Below are 18527 nucleotides of genomic sequence, written 5' to 3'. Positions count from 1 at the left end.
TGGCTACATTAAAACATACTTTGTATCCCTTTCTCTTCTGTTACAAAATGAAGACTCCACAAAGGCAATTACTGCTACAGTCAGGTAGCCAGCAGGTACACACAGCAGATTAAGGACAGAGAAGTCACATTTGGTGTGTAGCTCTCTGTAGGCTGGATGTAAAAGGACCATCCCAATGGATGTGATCTGTAGTTAAAATGCCCAGCCTGGCCTTTGGTCTGTGCAGCTTTCTGTTCATCTGCACTGAAAGTCAGAGAGAGAAGCTGCTACATTGTGGAAAAGGACAAGAGCCACTAGCAGAGAAAGCATTTGGGGTTGTATTTTTTAATTCTTGGCTATTTCTATTTATTCTTTGCTAGGTGAGCCTAGGTGCTTCCAAGAACTAGATCTGGGCCACCTCTGCCCTCTCCTCCTCCCTCCAAGCAGCGAGCCAACTGCTTCTACAAATCAGCATTTCAAACATCCCCGCTGACTTCTGCTCTGGGCTTCTGCCAGCAGGAGGAGGTGGGTGCTGGAGCCTGTGAGGCTGCTCTGTGGCTAGAGGTGTGCCCAAAGGGCTGATCTGCAGCCCCACAACCACAGAGAGGTGGAAGGATCCCAGAGAGCTGATCTGGCAGCTGTGGTGCCCTGCCTTGCCTAGACATAAACCCACCTGACACCGTTCCTGAACACAAAACACTGCGCGCTACGAGAACCACACTGAGCACGGGGCAAGGAGGGCAAGGGAAGAGGCAAAACAAAGGTGTCTTCTCTGAGCCTGGCACTTGGGATAACAGGAATCCACACACTCCTCAGTATTTCTGAAACATGGTTCCAGGATTACGGTTCTGGTATGGGCAGAACTTTCCTAATGTTAACATCCAGCTACAGGCACCAATACCTTATTTCCCTTCACAGACTCAAGACAGTTCCTAACAAAGCAATCAAACCACAGAAACACTGAATGGTTTAAGTTTAGGTGTTCATTTTTTGCTAATAAACAAACAGAGACAAAAAACCTGCAACATTTTTTGGACAGGTTTCAAAACTTGAAATCCATGGGGCCCCTCTGAAGTGAGAAACACTTTTTTGTTTGGTATTTTTGTTTGCTAATGAGGCTCTCCAAAGTAACAGTGGCAGGAAAATTCCCCATGAGGAATTTCAATTTTCCAGTGGTTTCGGTGTACCCTAGTTGGCATTTCCAGGCCTCTCCCCTTGGAGCACAGGAACCAATCCTTTTGGATTGCATTTTTCCACTCACTGCTGACATCCAAAGTCCTAGGGATAAACACACCAGCGTGTTGCAGCTCTCCTGTGGCAGCCAACATCCTCCACCAAAAGCTGGGGGAGTTTTTGGATGGATTGGGCTTTTCCCCAGAGCTCTCCTGAGCTCAGCGCCGCAGCCTGAGGAAGAAGGCATGCTTGCACTCCTTGCTGTCCAAGGGGTAATACTTGTCATAAAAATCCAAAATGTACTCCTCAGTCTTAAATCCAAACTTCTGGTAGAGCAGCATAGCAGGGTTGCTTGCAGAGACGTGAAGGGTGACGTCCTTGCCCATGCAGGTCTGCCAAGGGAGGGGGAGAGGAACAAAAAGGAGATATCACTGCAAGAGAACGAGACAGCCTCTGGGGGAATGCGGAGGTGAGCACACTCATCAGCTCAGGGATCCAAGGTACTGAGGAAATGTGAGAAAAGTCACAGGAGTTACCACACATAGCAACAGCAAAGGGAGGGCAGCTGCTGCTCCTCTGAGCCTTTGTTTCTGGGAAACGTGGATTCTCTGACAATGAAAGGTTTGGGATTATAATTTGTCATCTGCCCATTGTAAATTACTAAAGTAATTGTTAATTAAAAATAATCTTGGTGTACAGCCCTGATCTCAAATACAATGGCCTGAAGAAAAGACAAAAAATGCCAGAGGATCAGGCTCTGCACTCCTCCCTGTCAGCAAACAGAGCTGAGCTCTCTGGGACTGCCTGAGCACCTCTGTGCTGTCATGCTGGAATTCCTGCCTATCCCACCCAGCTCCTCTCCCATCCTTCAGGGCACAGCACTCTTCTCCTGAGAAGGCAGGAAATTCAGTTCAGACAGCAAATAATAGCATGGCTGAAGTTACCTTGAAGATCCTAAATTATTCTAACCAGCAACACTGATTAAGATGCTGAAATAATTTATTTTCTGCTTTCATCGAGTGATTTAATAGCATTCCATGTATATTGAGTGTATAGTAACTCTAAAGTGGGAACAGTAATACCCTCTAGGAAATCTCCAAGATAGTACATTCAAGGGGAAAACTCTCAGGAATTTAAGGAGGGAAGGAAAAAAAGAAATAATTGGAAGCTGTTTTGGGGAAAAGAAAATTTGAATGAGATCATTAAGAAAATGCAGTTTATTCCTCTGGGACAGATGCATGAGAGGATAAATTTTGACACCAAAACCAGCCACTACTATTTGCATCAAACCACTTTCCTGTTAAGTTATGTTGTTCCCAAGAATTCAGCCCCAAACTCAGCACACTGATCCCAAAGTCAGCAACTTACTCTTAATACAAGCAAAGCATCAAAGTGTCTCAAGCTACAGAGAGGAGGCTCCAAACCCAAGCAGGCTGCAAAGTAGCACCTAAAACCTGGAGACTGAGGAACAGAAGGTCACAACCACCACTGTTCCACAGGACTAAACCCCTTCTGCCACTGCCAAAAAACAATCCTCATGTGAGCCAAACATACAGTGCTGATCTCTCATTGCTAGTGTGCCTAATCAGAGTCAAATCTCTGAAATCTGCTTGGCTTTTCTCAACAGGGAATTTCATGCAAGAAGGATTAGGTTAATTGATGTGATACATCCTACAGAAAGGTGTGAGGATTTTCTGTGGCTGACTTGCCAACTCCAGCATCCCACTCTGCTGGAGAGGGAAGTCTCTGAGAGTCCACCTGCTGGATCCCTGCAAGCCTTGGCTCCTGTTCCCACTGGGTGTTGACATCTCACATCAGCACACTGAGCTGAGGGCAATTTCCTTCAACACTTGACACAGAGCTGTCTGGGAGATGCAAGGGCTGAGTTTAAAGAATATTGATGAGAGGCCTGTGTCAGTACTGCAGAGAGCTGTGCAGGTAGCAGAGTTATCCTCAGGCAGCCCAGGAGCACAAAGTGCTTTTCCAAAGCAGGGATCACTTTCCACAAGGCTCTGCCAGCACTCCCTACCTTGCTTTAGCCAAGAAAGAAAGAGGATAAAACAGTTTCCAATGGTGAGTTTTTGTTAGGGAAGCTCATCTTGACTACAGTGTTTCCCATCAGCAGCTCTGCCAAGAGAGTTCAGGGAGTGGTAAAACTGTGGAGTTGGGCTCTGTAAAGAACATGTATCTTACTCATCTTTACTCACAATTAAGCTGCCTTTCCTGCAATTTAATTCAAGAAAGTCAGTGGAATTAAGGCCACTTGAATAACAGTATTCATTCAGAGATTTAATGAAGTTTAACTCCTTTAGTATCACCCGTTTAGTTAGCTGAGATTAATTTTCCCAAGTATTCCTGTGGAACAAGGCCCATTTTAAACAATGAGGTTGCAAACACTTCATCATGAACTCAGCTGTATTTGAACCAGAGGATAAAAGTGCAAGTGAGTGATTGAGATCAGTAAGTGATTTAATGCATGCAATAAACCTCCAGGTGTAGTCAAGAAAGCTGCAATAATTCTAACTGACCCTGCCCCACTCTTCCCTCATTTCCTCCTTAAACCCCCATTTACAATGTCCCTTGCACACAAACTACTGACCACTGAAGAACACAGAGCTAAGTCCAAAACAGCTGAAGTGTGCAACATCCCTCTAATTCTGAGGGATGACCAGGATGGTTATTTTCCTAAACACATTGTGACTTCCAAAGCAGGAGCTATTCCCTCCCATAAACACTCACAAAAAGGGTTCTTACTCTCCAATATCTGCAGGTGTGCACACAAGGAAGAAGTGAGAGCTGATTCTTTGGCAGATTCAAGGGATGATTTCATTTCATTACCTGGATAAGATGGTAAATCATGAAGGTTGCAATCCCAGCTCTTCTCCACTCAGGGTGCACCAAGAGAAAAGAGATGTAAGCCTCATTGTACTTCACATCTGGCACCATAAAGCCAAAGGCAATGATAACTTTCTTGTAGAGGACAACAACACTGAAGTCTGGATACTGCAGGCACTCTGACAAATCAATTCCTAGGGAGAAAGAGAGAAACAGCAGTTGGAAGCACTGCAAACCAAAATAAAAGTGTGGTTCAAATCCAGGGGTTTAAGGCTTTTTAGAAACACTCAATCCCTTCTTTTTACCTTTCTTTTAAATTTGTGATAGCAAGAGACCACAGCATCATAGAATAGTCCAAGGTCCCTGCTAGAGCAGCCCTCTGTTACTGTAAATTATGAGGCCAAATTTCCCACATTTTGGGAAATCCCAGGGGTCAGGACACCCAGAGTACAGTGGATGAAACCAGCTGCCTGCTCCTGGTGCCTTCCCTGCCAGGTGAGTATGCAAGGGAAAAGATGATACAACAAAACAGACAAAACAGTATCTGCCTAGCAGGGAAGCTTGCATGGAAATACTAACAAAGCTGATTTCCTTTCAAATGACTCAAGGATGAAACTGAAACTTAACTCTCTTCAGAAGCAGCACGCATGAAACTGGGCTTCAGCTTTGGTACCATTGCCTGCTGTGGTTTCTGTCTGTTTCCTCCATTCTGCAGCTCTTACTGGTGTCTCTTGTGCACTCTCAGCTGGTTATGGAGCTGCACTGTGAACCTGACCACAGCTTCCAACACTATCAAAACATTTGCTTTTAGCATGCAAATACTCTAATCTGGGGATGAAGCAGCCTCTCAGGCAGTGGTGCTTCTGTAAGTCAGAGGCTGGACTCAGACTGGGAGTTTGTTACATTGCCTAACATCCTGCTGCTGCAGTCCTAGAGCATCCACACAGCCTGTCAGCACCCAGCAGTGCAGCTCAAGGCACTGAAGACTGACTGCTCGATAATTTGTGTGGACAGACCCTAAATGCGATGCAAGACACAGACGACACGTGCCAGAAACGTTTGCTTCAGCCTCAAGTTGGCAATTGCAATGTATTTGGAACACAGGGTAACAAAACAGCAGAGTGTGTTTTCCAGTAATCACTCTGATGAGAGGCAAGACTTCAGAAGCAGCAGGCACAGAGAAGTGGGTGAGTTATTTCTTGCTCCAGAGTGAACAGGGTGGAGCGGGACGTGGGAGGGATCGATTGGCAATAGGGAGCTGTGTTAATTAAGGCAAGGCTGCCCTGCCTGTGGAGTGCCTTGCAGCGGTGACTGGACAGAACGCTCCCTGCCCCAGGCACTGGTGTCTCTGCAGGGGTGCAGTTTTTCCTGTAGGGAGGGAGATGCTCAGCTCAGGATGGTTCACCACTGGAGACACTCCCTGCCAGGGAGAGGTTTCCCATTAGGGCACCAAGGCACTGACACAAACACCACCTGAGAATCTCTCTACCTGGAAACCTGGCTCTGCCTTGGGAGAGGCAAGAACAGCTCTGAAAGGAAGGGTTTGGAGGCACAGAAGAACTAAGTGCTGGCTTAATGATGCTCACCCAGTTGCATATCCCTGCCTCCCACCCCCAAGCTGTACCAGCTAAACCCTTTGCACCCAGGCTTTACGTCCTGCATCACTTCCTCACTTCCCTCTCCTGCTAAACAGAACCAAGGTGCAACAATCATATCCCAGCATCAGAATTTTATCACCATGGAAAAAATTTGGATTCCTGTTTGGAGACTGACAGGGGTGTCAGCTTTCTGATTTAATGATGAGCAGTTCACAGTTGGGTGGAACACACCCATGCTCCTTATGTTAAATAAAATAGGGTGAGTCCTGAAGAACTTAATGAAGGTGCAAGCCAACTTGGCCAGAACTTCAAATGCATTATCAGGAGAAGGGAGACTATGACAAAGCGGTTCAGCCTCTGCTGGGATTGCAAGAGTCTCTCACAAACTCTCAAACAGCTCGTGAAAGGAAAGGTGTGCCAGGTTATTCCCCCCACACTGTGCAATCTGCATAATGAGAAGCAAAAAGAGCTCCCATCCTGACTGGGGCACATGGGCACTGCTGAACTACAGCCCTGCTGAATCACCACCAGCAAATCAAAACACAAAGCCAGCAGTTACCTGAAATAAAGGTGTGTTCTGTTTGCACTGGCCTTTTCTAAATTAGTCTGCTGCGTTGTTTGCTGATCAGAAGCTGATGCATGCAGCAGATGAACCTCCCTGTTATTATTGCAGAAGAACTAAAGAGTGCAGCCTTGTAACCACCCCCAGAAAGGGTGGACACTGTCCCCAAAGAACCCACAGTTCCAGAAAGGACACAGAAAAACACAGACCTAACCTTTCCCATGGAGGCTTGAAGAAATAAAGGACATCACAGCAGAGCCTACAGCTGTAAAAGCAATTCACTGAATCACAGAATAAACTGAGTTGGAAGGGACCCTCAAGGATCATCCAGTCCAGTTCCTGGCCCTGCACAGGACAGCTGCAAGAATCACACCATGTGCCTGTTGTCCAGACTCCTTGGGGACAGGCTTGGAGCTGTCACCACCGCCCTGGGAAGCCTGTTCCAGTGCCCAACCACCCTCTGGGAGAAGAACCTTTTCCTAATCCCCAACCTAAACCTCCCCAAACAGTTTCAGAGCCATTCCATTGGGTCCTGTAATCACAGAGGAGAGGTTGCTGCCTGCCCCTCTGCTCTCCCTCCTGAGGGAGCTGCAGCCCACAATGAGGTCTCCCCTCAGTCTCCTCCTCTCCAGGCTGAACAGACCTCAGCCACTCCTCCTACGACCTCCCAACTTTCACTCCAACATATTTAGCTTATGGCTGTTAGGAAAAACCTTCTCACAGAGTTAATGAACAGTAATCTCTGGTATAAAACTGTTTATTTCAACCCCTGATTCTTGCAAAACATTTCACTGGATGTTAAGTTTAGTTAACTACTAACCTACCTACTACTCCTATTAACACCTATTTTTGTAAGTGCTGTGCCTAATTTCCCAGTTTTATACAATCTCAAGAGACAAAGACACCAAAGCCACGCCTCCACCTCAAATACATTCCTGTAACATCAGATAATGGGTTTCTAAGAACCAGCCAGACACCAACTGAAATAAAATTTGGCCCAAGAACATATTTTTTCACTTCTTTCTTGGAAACCCAAGCACTGGAGGAATCTTACCAGGCCAGAAGAATTCGTGGCACATAGAGTTGATAGTGGGGATGTGATTAGGGCGAACGTAGCAGTAATCAATGGGTGCTTCTGGCTCAGCCTTCCAGTTGAGATCATTCCTGTGTGGATTGGCCCGGATTTCTGCCAGCAGCCTGAGTTTTGGAGGCTTTGTCTCATAATCACGTCTGCCAGGAACGTGAAAAGGAAACACAAAAAGCAAGTGAGCAACAAGAACTGCCACTGCAGCTAAATGGCTACTGCCCATGAAGTATCTTCTGACATGCTCAACTTTAGGAAAATAAAGAAGTCTTCCATTCACATGGGGAAGCAGCTCCAGGCTCAGCAAAAACACCCTTGTGCCAGAGGCCAGGAAACTTTCCAGCCCCACAGCATGTCCAGCCAGTCTTTCCTTACAGCATGAGCAAGGAAATCACAGCTCTGACCCAAGGGCAGGTGCAACTTGCATTGAATGGCTACAGCAATGCCCTCTCTGCCCTTGCCCCCTCTTGGAGATTCCCCTTCCCAATGCAATCCATTTCACCACTCAGCTAAATCCAACACTATCCCTCCAGGGTTACCATGGTGCACTGGGATGTACTGTGAGGAGGAGTGAGGAGCACTGCCCAAGAAAGGTGTCCTCTCCGTGGGCTGGCGGTGCACAAGCCAAGAGCAAGCTCAGACCCTCTGTACCTGATGTAAGGCTTAAGGACACGGGAGGTGTAAGGGCTGACAATACTGTGGTCTGCCAGCAGCTCCTCCGAGCCTACCAGGCGGTACAGGAACTTGCTTGTCTGCTGCCGGTATCCCTTCGTGGCGGGCAGCATCGTCTGCGTGACAAAAATGCACAACAATTGCAGGGAGGTCAGGCAGAGATTGAACACATGGAGGGAGAGTAATGGCCTCTCAGTGTGACAGGGTGGATGGAGCACTCTGGACCCTGCTGAGCACTCCCAAATTTGGTGCCCAAATCTGAAAGCGCTGCAAGTCATCTCCCTCCTATACACATCCACCTGTCTGGATACTTCCAGACCTCCAGCATTTGGGCAGGGCTGGAGTACAAACACAGTGACATTTGTGGTGCTGACACTGACAGATAGCAGTGCTGAACCAGCATGTCCCAAGAAGAAAGGGACTTAGGAGAGCCCCAAGCCAAAATGAGTCTTGTTCACATGAGCCTTTTCACTTTAGGAGTCAGATAACTCAATGTGACACTGCTGGCTGCAGCAAAAGCTTTAAAATAAGCAGTGCCAAAAGCTAACTTAGATTTGGGAACACCCACCTGGTATCTGTCCAAGATCCTGAAGTCCTGGCTAGTAGTTCTGTATGTTGCTTGCCCTACTGGGGACCTGGAGACAGCACCTTCTTTGGCTCCATAAATGCCATCAACCAGGAGCAGTGCAGCATTGACAACCTGGTCCAGGTCAAAGAGTGGGAGCCCTCTCTCCCTCTTGGCCTGCCTGACCAGCAGCTTGCGCCTCAGCCTGCGGGCCTCTGGGGTCATGCTCAGAGCATTGGGACAGGCTTCCAGTCTCTTCAGCAGCAGCTTCTCCTCATAGATGCTAACTGAGGTGTGCTTGGGAGCTCTGGGCTTAGCATCCTTCTCCAGCTGTGACTTGCCCTTGTCTCGTCCTCTCACCTGCAAGGGTGTGTTTGACTCTTCGGGATCTTCACTGTCACCTTCCATCCGTTCTGTTTTTTCTTCTTCACTCTCCACCTCTTGCTTGATCTGCTCAGCTGTCTTCACCTTTTTCCTGCTTGCTATCATGGTGCCAGCACCAGCTGTCCCACTGGGAGGGGGCACATACTCTATTCCTGGGTCTATGACTCCATCTCCTTCCATCTCCTCATCATCTGTAGAACAGATCAAAATAATCGAGGGGAAAGAAAAAATAATTTAAACATCAAAGTCCCATTTCAAAAATGGTTATCACAGCATTTTCTTGCTAAGGAACAATAATGTGGGTTTTCCCAACACATTTCATTTTCTGTGTGCTGCCAGATCTCCTGATTTTGGATGGGAGATGCTGAAAAGAGTCCAATTTCAGGACACAGCATCAATCCTGCTCCTAAAGTGTCTTGTAGTTTGGAGTTTGGAAACAGTGCCCTCCTGAGCTGCAAGCACATGTTCTTTGAGGAACGTTGAGCTGCTGAAACTTCCCAAAGGCTGGGAAATCAAAAAGTGAAGCTGGTGAGCTGTATCTTCAGCCAGCACACCCTCACTATTCCTCCTGTCACCCAGAAGACTGGCTCCTTAAGGAACTAAGCAAATTCAGCCTGCATCACTGCTCTGCAATCTCACTGAAATTTAGCATCCATTAATCAGCACAATCAAACCTATAAAATACTGGGATATTACCATGAGAATAAAATTTCTCCCATGAAAAACATTTGAGACAAAACTGGACTTGCTACATAACAGTGTTATCTGTGTTGCAGTGAAATGCTTATGCTGAGTGGTCCAGCAGTTGCTGTGTGAAGTCTACCCACTGTTCATTCAGGATCAGAAAACGATCATGGGGGTTTCTTTTGGCCTTAGAAGTTGGTGATAAAACTATGGAAAACTGATGCAGTTCGTTGGTGGGGGGCTCCCTAAGCTGTATGTTTGCTGGTAGCAGCAGGCAGGCAAGGAGATTCCCCACAGCTTCTGAGGGTGCTAATTAGATGAGGGTTTACTGGGGGTCCCACCCAGAAGAGCAGCATGGCTTCTGAGGGAGAAGGGGGAGGGAGAGAGGGAGAGCCTAGGGGGAAAAGGGGCCAAGAGGCTTCTCATCTCCCTCACACAGCTTAACAGGGAGATTCAAAGTGGGCACAGAATAAGACTTGGGCCAATGGGATTACGGATACGTGATACTTCAAGGGAGGATCACAGGCTTGGAATAAACTGTACATTTTCGAGGGGTGAGACAGAGCAAACCACTTAACTAAAATGTAACACCACAACTGGACTGTGCGAGCAGCTATCCAGGCTGCAACAGAAAACCAGTCAATTCTCACATGTCAGAACTCAGCACATCCCTCTGGCTGTCCAGAACTGCTGAGGACCCTGCCAGGGGGCTCAGAGACCCTGGCACACAGCCCAGAACACCTGCGGGTTTGATTTTGACCCCTGGAGCAAGTTGCCAACTTTGTATGAGGACCTCAAAGTCACAGAAGTTTAAATAGTATAATAATAAAATTATCATAGAGTGAAAATGTAGATTTTAAGATTTCGGGTATGGGGGTTATGGAGACAAGATAGAGGAACTTGGGCGTGTCTAGCCTTTCTTCTTGGTCTCCATTTTCTGCAGTGATGTTGGCACTGTGGGATTGGTTTAGAGTAGAAGTGCACTGTCTAACATAGGTGATAGGTATTGGGAATTAAGTGTAAATATGATATATGTAGTTTGTAGTACAAAAAGACAACACCACCTTGAGGGTGGTCAGAGTGCTTTTGGCTGCCCTGCAGAACAGGCCTTGGCTGGGCAGAAAGAAAATTTTATAGATAAGAATAATAAACAACCTCAAGACCTAAAAAGGAAGAGCTCTGACTCGTTCCTCAGACCCGCGGGCCAAAGCAGAGACACCCTGCACATCTCGGGGCAGCAATTAACAACTGCAACCCGAGACTCACACTCAACTAAGACAACAGAATACTGCCAGTTACTTTCCATCTCATCATGAAAGGATCCTGCACCTCAGTGGAACTTCCTTTTTAAAACATACTCCTAGAAAACCGCACACGGTTCATCACTGAAGGAAACCCATGGCGGCCCTTACCATGGAAGAGCGCCTGAGGCGGCATGACGTCGGGGATGAGATCGGCCTCCGAGAGCAGGCTGGGAGTGGCCGAGTGCGAGGCGGGCGTGCCGGGGGCGGAGAAGTCCAGGGACGGGGATGGAGAGGGGCTGGTCAGGGGCGTGCGGTCGGAGGAGCTCAGCGAGGAGAAGTCGATGACCTCTCCCTTCTCCAGCACGATGTCGGGCCGGCGGCAGCGGCTGCTGAACTTGACAGGAGTGGAGGAGGTGCTGCGGTCCAGGAAGCCGGCTGCCTCCTTCTGGGCTCTCCGAATGTCCTTGGCCTCCTGAGTGCGGGACCTCTTCTCCTTCAGCTCCATAGCCGACTCCACGGGGTTGCGGCTCACGCGCTTCCGAAGGCCTTCCACGGTAATGATGGGATCCAGCGGGGGCTTGGAAGCTGCTGCAGAAGGAGTTTGCTTATTCTGAGCTCCTGCACTCACTGGATTCACACTGTGCAGTCAAAACCACACTGACTACTGAGCTTAAAAGATGGGGTTTTCAAAGTGATCAAGAAATTCACTCTGGGACATGTAGCATTAAGCCAGTGTATGACTAAAACCTCGTTAAAGCCCAAATTTTGTTCCTCCGCACAGAGGAGAATTTGCATCTAGTGACAAAAGATAAAAGACATTCCCCAGGGTAAAGAGAAGTGCGGAAATTGTGGATTTCAGCTAAAATAACCCAAAGAAAACCACTCTGCACAAGTCAGCACAATGGAAAAAGGTAATAAAATATAACAGGCCTCTCACTCTACAGTATATGCCCTATAGTTCAGTCAGCCATTACAGCAGAACACAGCTAAGGAGCTGTCCATGCACACAAACTGGTTTAAACTGAACTTTTCTCACATCTCCCAGCTCTGGCCCAGCAAGGAATCTACACACTACTGGGGATAGAGTTACCTTTTGCCTTCAGTGCAGATGCTGACAGCTTCTCTCCTTCAGGCTTCAGTGTTGGGGGCTTGTTATGAACCAGCTTCCACCATCCTGGTTCTCCAAATTCCTGTGCCCCCGAGCGGAAAAACAAGGGGCTCCCCACAGAGAGACAGCCAGCAACTGTGCTCCACCATGTTGAGGTCTTTTTCCTGTGGTGGGAGAGAGGAAAACAAGGGTTAGGTCCCCACTCACCAGCTGTGCTTCCATCCTGGACAGAGTGTTTCTGCCAGAGGCACTGACACACAATCACTGAACTACTCCTGAAGCACTTTTGTGGCCCCTTGGAGGCAGGGAGCTGTATTTAAGCCTTTCCCTCTGCTGGACAGTGCACTCTTACTGGGCACCTGAGCTTTTTTAGTTCCTTTAGGAACTGGGGACAGGGCTAACTAAGATGTCACTTAGGGAAGAGGTGAGAAGAAACCCGGAAGAATTGCCCTTGTAGCCAATAACTGAGGTACTCCCTTGAACCTGACTCTGGAGTGTCAGGTTCGTGCAACAGAGTTGCCCAGAATCTCAGGATTTCTTGCCTTTGCACACCCCCCACATGCAGAAACTTCTGTGCTTGCCAGGGCTTGGCAGAGCTGGTGTTCACTCAGGTGCTGCCCTTACACACCTTGAGGGACTGAACCCCAAAGGTGGGGGATCAAACCCAGCTGCTGCAGCTCCATGTCTGAAATGTTGCAGTAAAACTGGATAAGCTGCACTTCAATATGCCAAGGAAGATCTTTGCACTGTTTGTGCTGCTGCACACCCGATTCAGCTGTCTCTGTTCCTTCAGTGGCTTGTCCAGGCAAGTGGGAAGGATGTGTCTGAGGCCAGGAATCACTCTCTGAATTTTAATCAGAGCAAGGAGTGCCCAGTTCCCAGGGCAAGTCTCAAAAGGCAGCAGCAAACCCTGGGAGGCACTGAATGAGGGACAATGGGCCACCAGCTGCCCTCCTGTCAGGGTCCCTGTGGCTCCCAGAGAGGACAAATGCTAACAACATTTCTGAGAACAGAGCAAGGAGGCACAGACAAGCTCTGAAAGCAAAGCCAAGACCAAATCTGGTTAGGAAGAAAGGCCAGATCTTACGACAGAGGAAATCCCTGGGGAAGGAAAGAAGCTGTGAAGTCAATCAAATCTACAACTTCCAAGGATTGCTCAGTTCCTTCCCTGCCTCCACAGCACACACACTAACAGTAAGGCTTGGGTTTGACAGCTTCAGCACACTCAGAATAAATGTGCTGTTCACCTGGAAAACGAAGGCTGCCCTCTACAAGAGGGGCTCCTACTCTGACAGTGTGAAAAACTTTCCAATTGTTTAACACCTACTATGTAAGAGCCATTTCATTATGATCTGAAACAATTTAAAAGGTGAGGTTCAGTTCTTCTTGAAGAATTTGGTCCTTTGGCAAGCTTTGTAGCCAAGGAACTTTGCTGGATCACATTTCTGTCCCTAAATTTGGCAATACAGGATCAGCCCACCCATTGTGACTGTTTAGAAAAACTCAATTCTCTGCAAGTTCATATGCTGCCTAAAGGAAGGTAAGAAATAATCCAAAATACATGCATTTGTATTGCTTTTGTGTGACATTCCTGGGGTTGTTTTTCCCCAGTAAGAAATGCTGATTCTTCCTCAAGGGTACCCCCATGCCTGCATTCAGATTCTCGATATTAAATCCTCCATTTTTATCACTCGTAAGGCTCAACAGAGATGTCACCAAATTAACCAGGATTCTTGTCCATCTGTATAAGAAGCTTTAATTCCTTTGGCTCACCAATCAGACCCTCAGGAAAACATCATGTCTTTACCTGTTCCCTAATAAGAAAGTCCAGTGTTTCTCAATAAAAGCACAAATGTCTTCTTTCCACCTGAAGTACCCCTGGCGGCCTGTTCCTTCCAGAGACAAGTTGTACATTGCCAACATGACAACCTGCAACAGAAAGTGTTGGACACCAGTGAATCCCTTCTGCTTTTTCTGCTGAACAGACCCCCACAGCTGCCACACACACACAGATCTTTGCTCCCTCATAAATATCTTATTTTTGCAACATCTCATAGGCAACTTCTGCAATCCATCTTCTTCCTGGTTTTGTGCTGCCTGTTCTTGTCTTTCTATTGTTAGATGCACATTCTTCCAGAGATTTCTCCATCCCATGGGAATAAGAAGCTGCCTAGTTATGCAGGTTTGTGCTGAGACACAAGAATTGTGCATAAATGAATTCTATAAATGTTGTATAAATGAATTACAGTACAGCTGGGGTCTGAACGTAATGTGGAGGTAGAGAAACAGACTTTCAAATAAATTTAAAATAAAACAGTCACAAGTATCCTGCTATCCAATACATCAGAAACACTGTGACAATGGTCTTTCACACACTTCACAACCAAATTCACTCTGACCTGTTACATACCCAAACTAAAGGGCAGCTTTGAAAAATATCTCCTTCAAGTAAATCCTAGGTGATCAACTGTTAATTACATTTACTTAAATAATTTCAATTAATTTATTAGAACAGAACTAAAGTCAGCTAGGTTGGGATCATCTTTTAACAATCACACAGCCTCAGTGTGGCACTACTTCCAATAATAACTTGCATTTCACCCTCAGAGGAGTCTGAAATCTGCTTTTCTCAGGAAGATGGGTCTCCTCATAGTGGACCTTGGCTTTCTGGGATGCATTGTCAAAGACAACAAAATGAGGAAACATGGGAGGCTTTAATGTCCCCTTCACCATATCTCTACCTCACAACCCCTATCAGTTTGATAACTAGGATTTTGTGGGTTTTAAAGTCAAGTGGGACAATGTCTCAGGATGTCAAAAATAATTCTCCTTCAACTGGCTAAAGATATGGATCTGTTAAGGCTGCATACTCTGAAAAAAATCCAGAAATCACTGTCCCCATTCTTCCTGCTTCAGGTAAGTTAGTTTGACCATTTCTCTCCATTCCACTTACCCAGAAGCAGCAGCAGCTCTGGCTGCTGGAAGCCCAGGGAAGTGGTCACAGCTTTCCTCCTCACCCATTTTCATTTCGTCTGCCCCTCCCCCATGGCACTCTGAGGAGACCTGGGCAACACCAGCAGCCTTTTCTTTCCCAGTGTGGAACCTGGTGAAACTCTGCCAGCACAAAGCCCTGCCTACACCAACTTTTTCCCTGCACCGGCACCACGGGAAAGCAGAGCAGGAGTTACAGTCAGTGTCTCAAATTACCTTACATGACAATAAGGCCAAGTGCCTATGGGTAAGAATCAAGGAAAAGCCAATCAGGCTGATATTTTCAACAGTCTGCCAGCTTGTCCTCAGGACAAGTGGCCTCCTGAGCTGGAAGATGGGGACAGGGAGCAGAATAATAATCCTGTTACTCAGGAGGAAGCAGTTGGTGATATGCTGAGCCTCTTAGATGCTCACAAGTCTATGGGAGCAGATGGGATCCATCCTAGGTGAGGAGGGAGCTGGCAGAAGAGCTCACCAAGCTGCTCTCCATCATTTACCACCAGTCCTGGCTCACCAAGAGGGCACCTGATGGCTGGAGGTTGGCCAGGGTCACAGCCATCCCTAAGAAAGGCTGGAAGGAGGATCCAGGGAGCTCCAGATCAGCCAGCCTGACCTCAGTGCCTGGCAAGGTTATGGAACCTTGAGAGCCATCACTTGGCACCTACAGCATGGATTCAGGAGGGGCAGGTGCCCAGATGATCAGCTCAGGCTGGACATTAGGAAGAATTTCTTCACAGAAAGAGTGACTGGGCATTGAGATGGGCTGCCCAGGGAGCTGGTGGAGTCACCATCCCTGCAGGTGTTTAAGGAAACCCTGAATGCTGCACTCAGTGCCATGGTCTGGTTGACAAGGTGGTGCTAGGTCATGGGGTAGATTTGATGATCTCAAAGGCCTTTTCCATCCTAGCTGATCCTGTGATATTCTATGAGACAGCACACCGTTACAGGCCCAAAGAATGCAAACAGATGTTATTTTGATTGCTCAGGTGTGCAAATGACTGGAACAGTGAATTCCAGCTACTGCACAAGCAGCCAGGTTGGAGCTTTGTACCCAGGGAGCTGGCAAGCTTTCTGTTTCTATGTTGCCACCTCACCAGTTTTACATTTTCTTAGACATAACAAACTGTTCATGCCTAGAAGCCAAATTGCATTTATTTTGCTCTTCCAAACCTGCTTGAAGCCATGAATTCATGAGCAACATAAGGGGAAGAAAAAAAAAGAAAAAGAAAAGGAATGTGGTTTGTATGATTATCTTTCAATTTCCCTGCCAAACGCTGAAGTTCTCATGTGCAGGCAATCCTCAGCTAATTAATTTCTGCAGTTCATGCAAATGCTCCTTTGTTATCAATACCTGATCCTCCCTTTCCAGGTAGCATGTACACAACCACCAACGATTTCAGAAAGTCCCACGGCTGTTCTGATGGCAAAAACATTTCACTTACTTGTTGCCATGTTAATCTCAGACGTTCAAATTGCTCTTTCCCATCTTCTGAGCAATCAGAGCAAGTGAATCTGAAAAAGTTATCTCCTTTGAGGTAGCTGAGCTGTTCTCTCAGTTGACCTAAAATGAAAAGGTAAAAATCAATCTTTTTACCCTTTTATAGGAAAAAGTGCTGCAAAGGAAATTTGGATTTCTCCAAGATCAGGTTTGTCTGAACAAAAATGACAGAACTACCTGTAAACCCCCATGCATCCAAAGATACAGGTTTTAATTCCGTGTTTCTGCAGCAGAGGAAAAGGAAATCAGGGCATCTAAACTCACCAGGAGTTAATTTACACAAACATGAACAACTGAAAAATTACACCAGAGGACAGGGAAACAATGTTAAGACTAGAGTGTTTCTGGAAAGTCACACTCCAAACATGTTTCTCTACAGGGATGTCATCTCTTTTACTGTATAATTTTATAATTTTTAACATATGGATACCCTGCTTCCATACTGAAATACAGAATTCAAGTTGCAACTGCATCTGATGGGGGGAAAACCCCTCACACTTGGTAAATGAAGAGAATTTCTAAGAGGCAATTCAATGAAATAAAGTGATTATTTGTCTATTTTATTTTCACATGAGACAACTGAACTCCCTAAAACTGAATTATTAGGAAACAGCACAGTATCTCCCTTTGGCAGCTCATTTATTCTGCACATTTGTATGTGGCTACCGTTGCTTTGCAACTGGCCTTGTCTGCTCCTTGGATTTGTTCCACAGCAACTGCAGAGAGGAGCATGTTTGTAAAATAAAACAAGTTGAGTGTTAAATGAGGTGCTCCATGTGAGATAGCTCATGCTGCCTGTAACTCTGCTTCATTTTTTTCTATTAATAAATTTCAAGTTAATATTTTCCTTTAGTGCATAGTAATTAAATAGTCTGGTGCTGCTTTCATTACATTAACACCTAAACAATCACTAACATGCCTTGAGAGGAGATTTTTACGCTATAAATTTTGGCAAATCCTAAGAAGGCAAAAAGGGCAGCTCTGACATATCTGCGAGGCAGGTGCCACCTAAACGGTTCCTTATTTCTTATTTCTAACCACAAACAAATAAACAGACCCCAAAAAAACCCCAAATCAAATCAAACAACAACAAAAAAACAACCCCAAAGCCAAGGTGTTTAGCAATATCTAAACCTTAAATGTAATAACAGATCAGAAAATCCAGAATTTAGAATATAAAGCTGTCAGTTACAATGCTGACAGCATATACCTTATATCAAGTGCCAGAGGAGAGGCACCAAATTCTGCAGCTTGCTCCTAACACCCCCAGAGCTGGCTGCTGAAGGCTGGGCATGTCTCTAAGCCAACTTAAATTCACATTATTGGGAAAACATTAAGGTTGAGATTTAGCCATATGCTCCACAGATGTGAAAAATCAACAGGAAGGGGGAAAAAGTAACACATGAACTCCTTTCCTCCCCAGAGCTTCACAGCAAGGGTCATTATCTGAGTGAGCAGAGAGGTCAGGTCGCTTGGCCAAGGCCCCTAAACAGCTGCAAGAATCGTGAGGGTGGGCACGTTTCTGAACTTTGATGCATCACCAACCAAGGCAGGACAGGGAGCAGCCCACCAAGATGTGAAACAGGAACACAGTGCAGCACAAACACCTCTCAAACACCACCACGGCCAGCACCACTCAGCCTTACTTGCTGGGATCCACTTCTGGCACTTCTCACAGTAATAGGACATCTCCTCCATCCAGGACGTCTCCCCCTCGTCGCTGTTGAGGGAGTCCCCGCTCTGGTCGTGCGACAAATCCACGGAAGCCTGGTCCTCAGACTCCACGATGAGCAGAGTCTCCCCTTCCACCTCGCCCTCCTCCAGCCCCTCGGAGGTGGAGGTCCTGGTGGCCTCATCGTCGTGGCGGCTGAGCAGCCCGCCCATGTGCACGTTGTTGGCCATGCTAGAGGGAGCCTGCCCCACACCGAGCTGCTCCTGCCCAGCCTGGGACACAGCAAGGCCAAGTCCTCACAGTGGGAGTACCAATCACAGATGAAATGGGTTTGTGTCTGCCCTAAAACCGCAGGGGCTGGACTATAATTTATACAAAATAAGCAGTCTTTCACAGGTTACCTCTGTTTGTTACAACACCTGCAAGGAGTGAGATGCAAACGACCTCCAAACGTCTTTACTCAAACCTCTAAGGAGCC

General features: G+C 46.8%; 1 protein-coding gene across 3 annotated transcripts; it reads right to left on the bottom strand.

The window, feature by feature from the left end:
• Positions 1-947: 947 nt before the first annotated feature.
• KAT14 (lysine acetyltransferase 14) lies at positions 948-18279 on the bottom strand. Of its 3 annotated transcripts, none has more exons than XM_005488518.3 (10): positions 18024-18279; positions 16322-16440; positions 13696-13817; positions 11871-12052; positions 10949-11368; positions 8472-9043; positions 7883-8019; positions 7202-7377; positions 3991-4181; positions 948-1544 (listed from the first exon to the last, which is right to left on the bottom strand). In XM_005488518.3, the coding sequence occupies exons 1-10, from the start codon at positions 18277-18279 to the stop codon at positions 1371-1373; spliced, it is 2349 nt and encodes a 782-aa protein (XP_005488575.1). In that variant the 3' UTR covers positions 948-1370. The 3 variants fall into 3 exon arrangements, with proteins under 3 accessions (XP_005488575.1, XP_005488576.1, XP_074392966.1); XM_005488519.3 differs by having other exon boundaries at positions 10949-11365; XM_074536865.1 differs by lacking the exons at positions 948-1544; positions 3991-4181 and having other exon boundaries at positions 7238-7377; positions 7771-8019.
• Positions 18280-18527: the final 248 nt, after the last annotated feature.

The sequence above is a fragment of the Zonotrichia albicollis genome, chromosome 3 (assembly GCF_047830755.1).
Source record: "Zonotrichia albicollis isolate bZonAlb1 chromosome 3, bZonAlb1.hap1, whole genome shotgun sequence".
NCBI lineage: Eukaryota > Metazoa > Chordata > Aves > Passeriformes > Passerellidae > Zonotrichia > Zonotrichia albicollis.
This window is presented reverse-complemented; position numbering and strand designations above follow the sequence as displayed.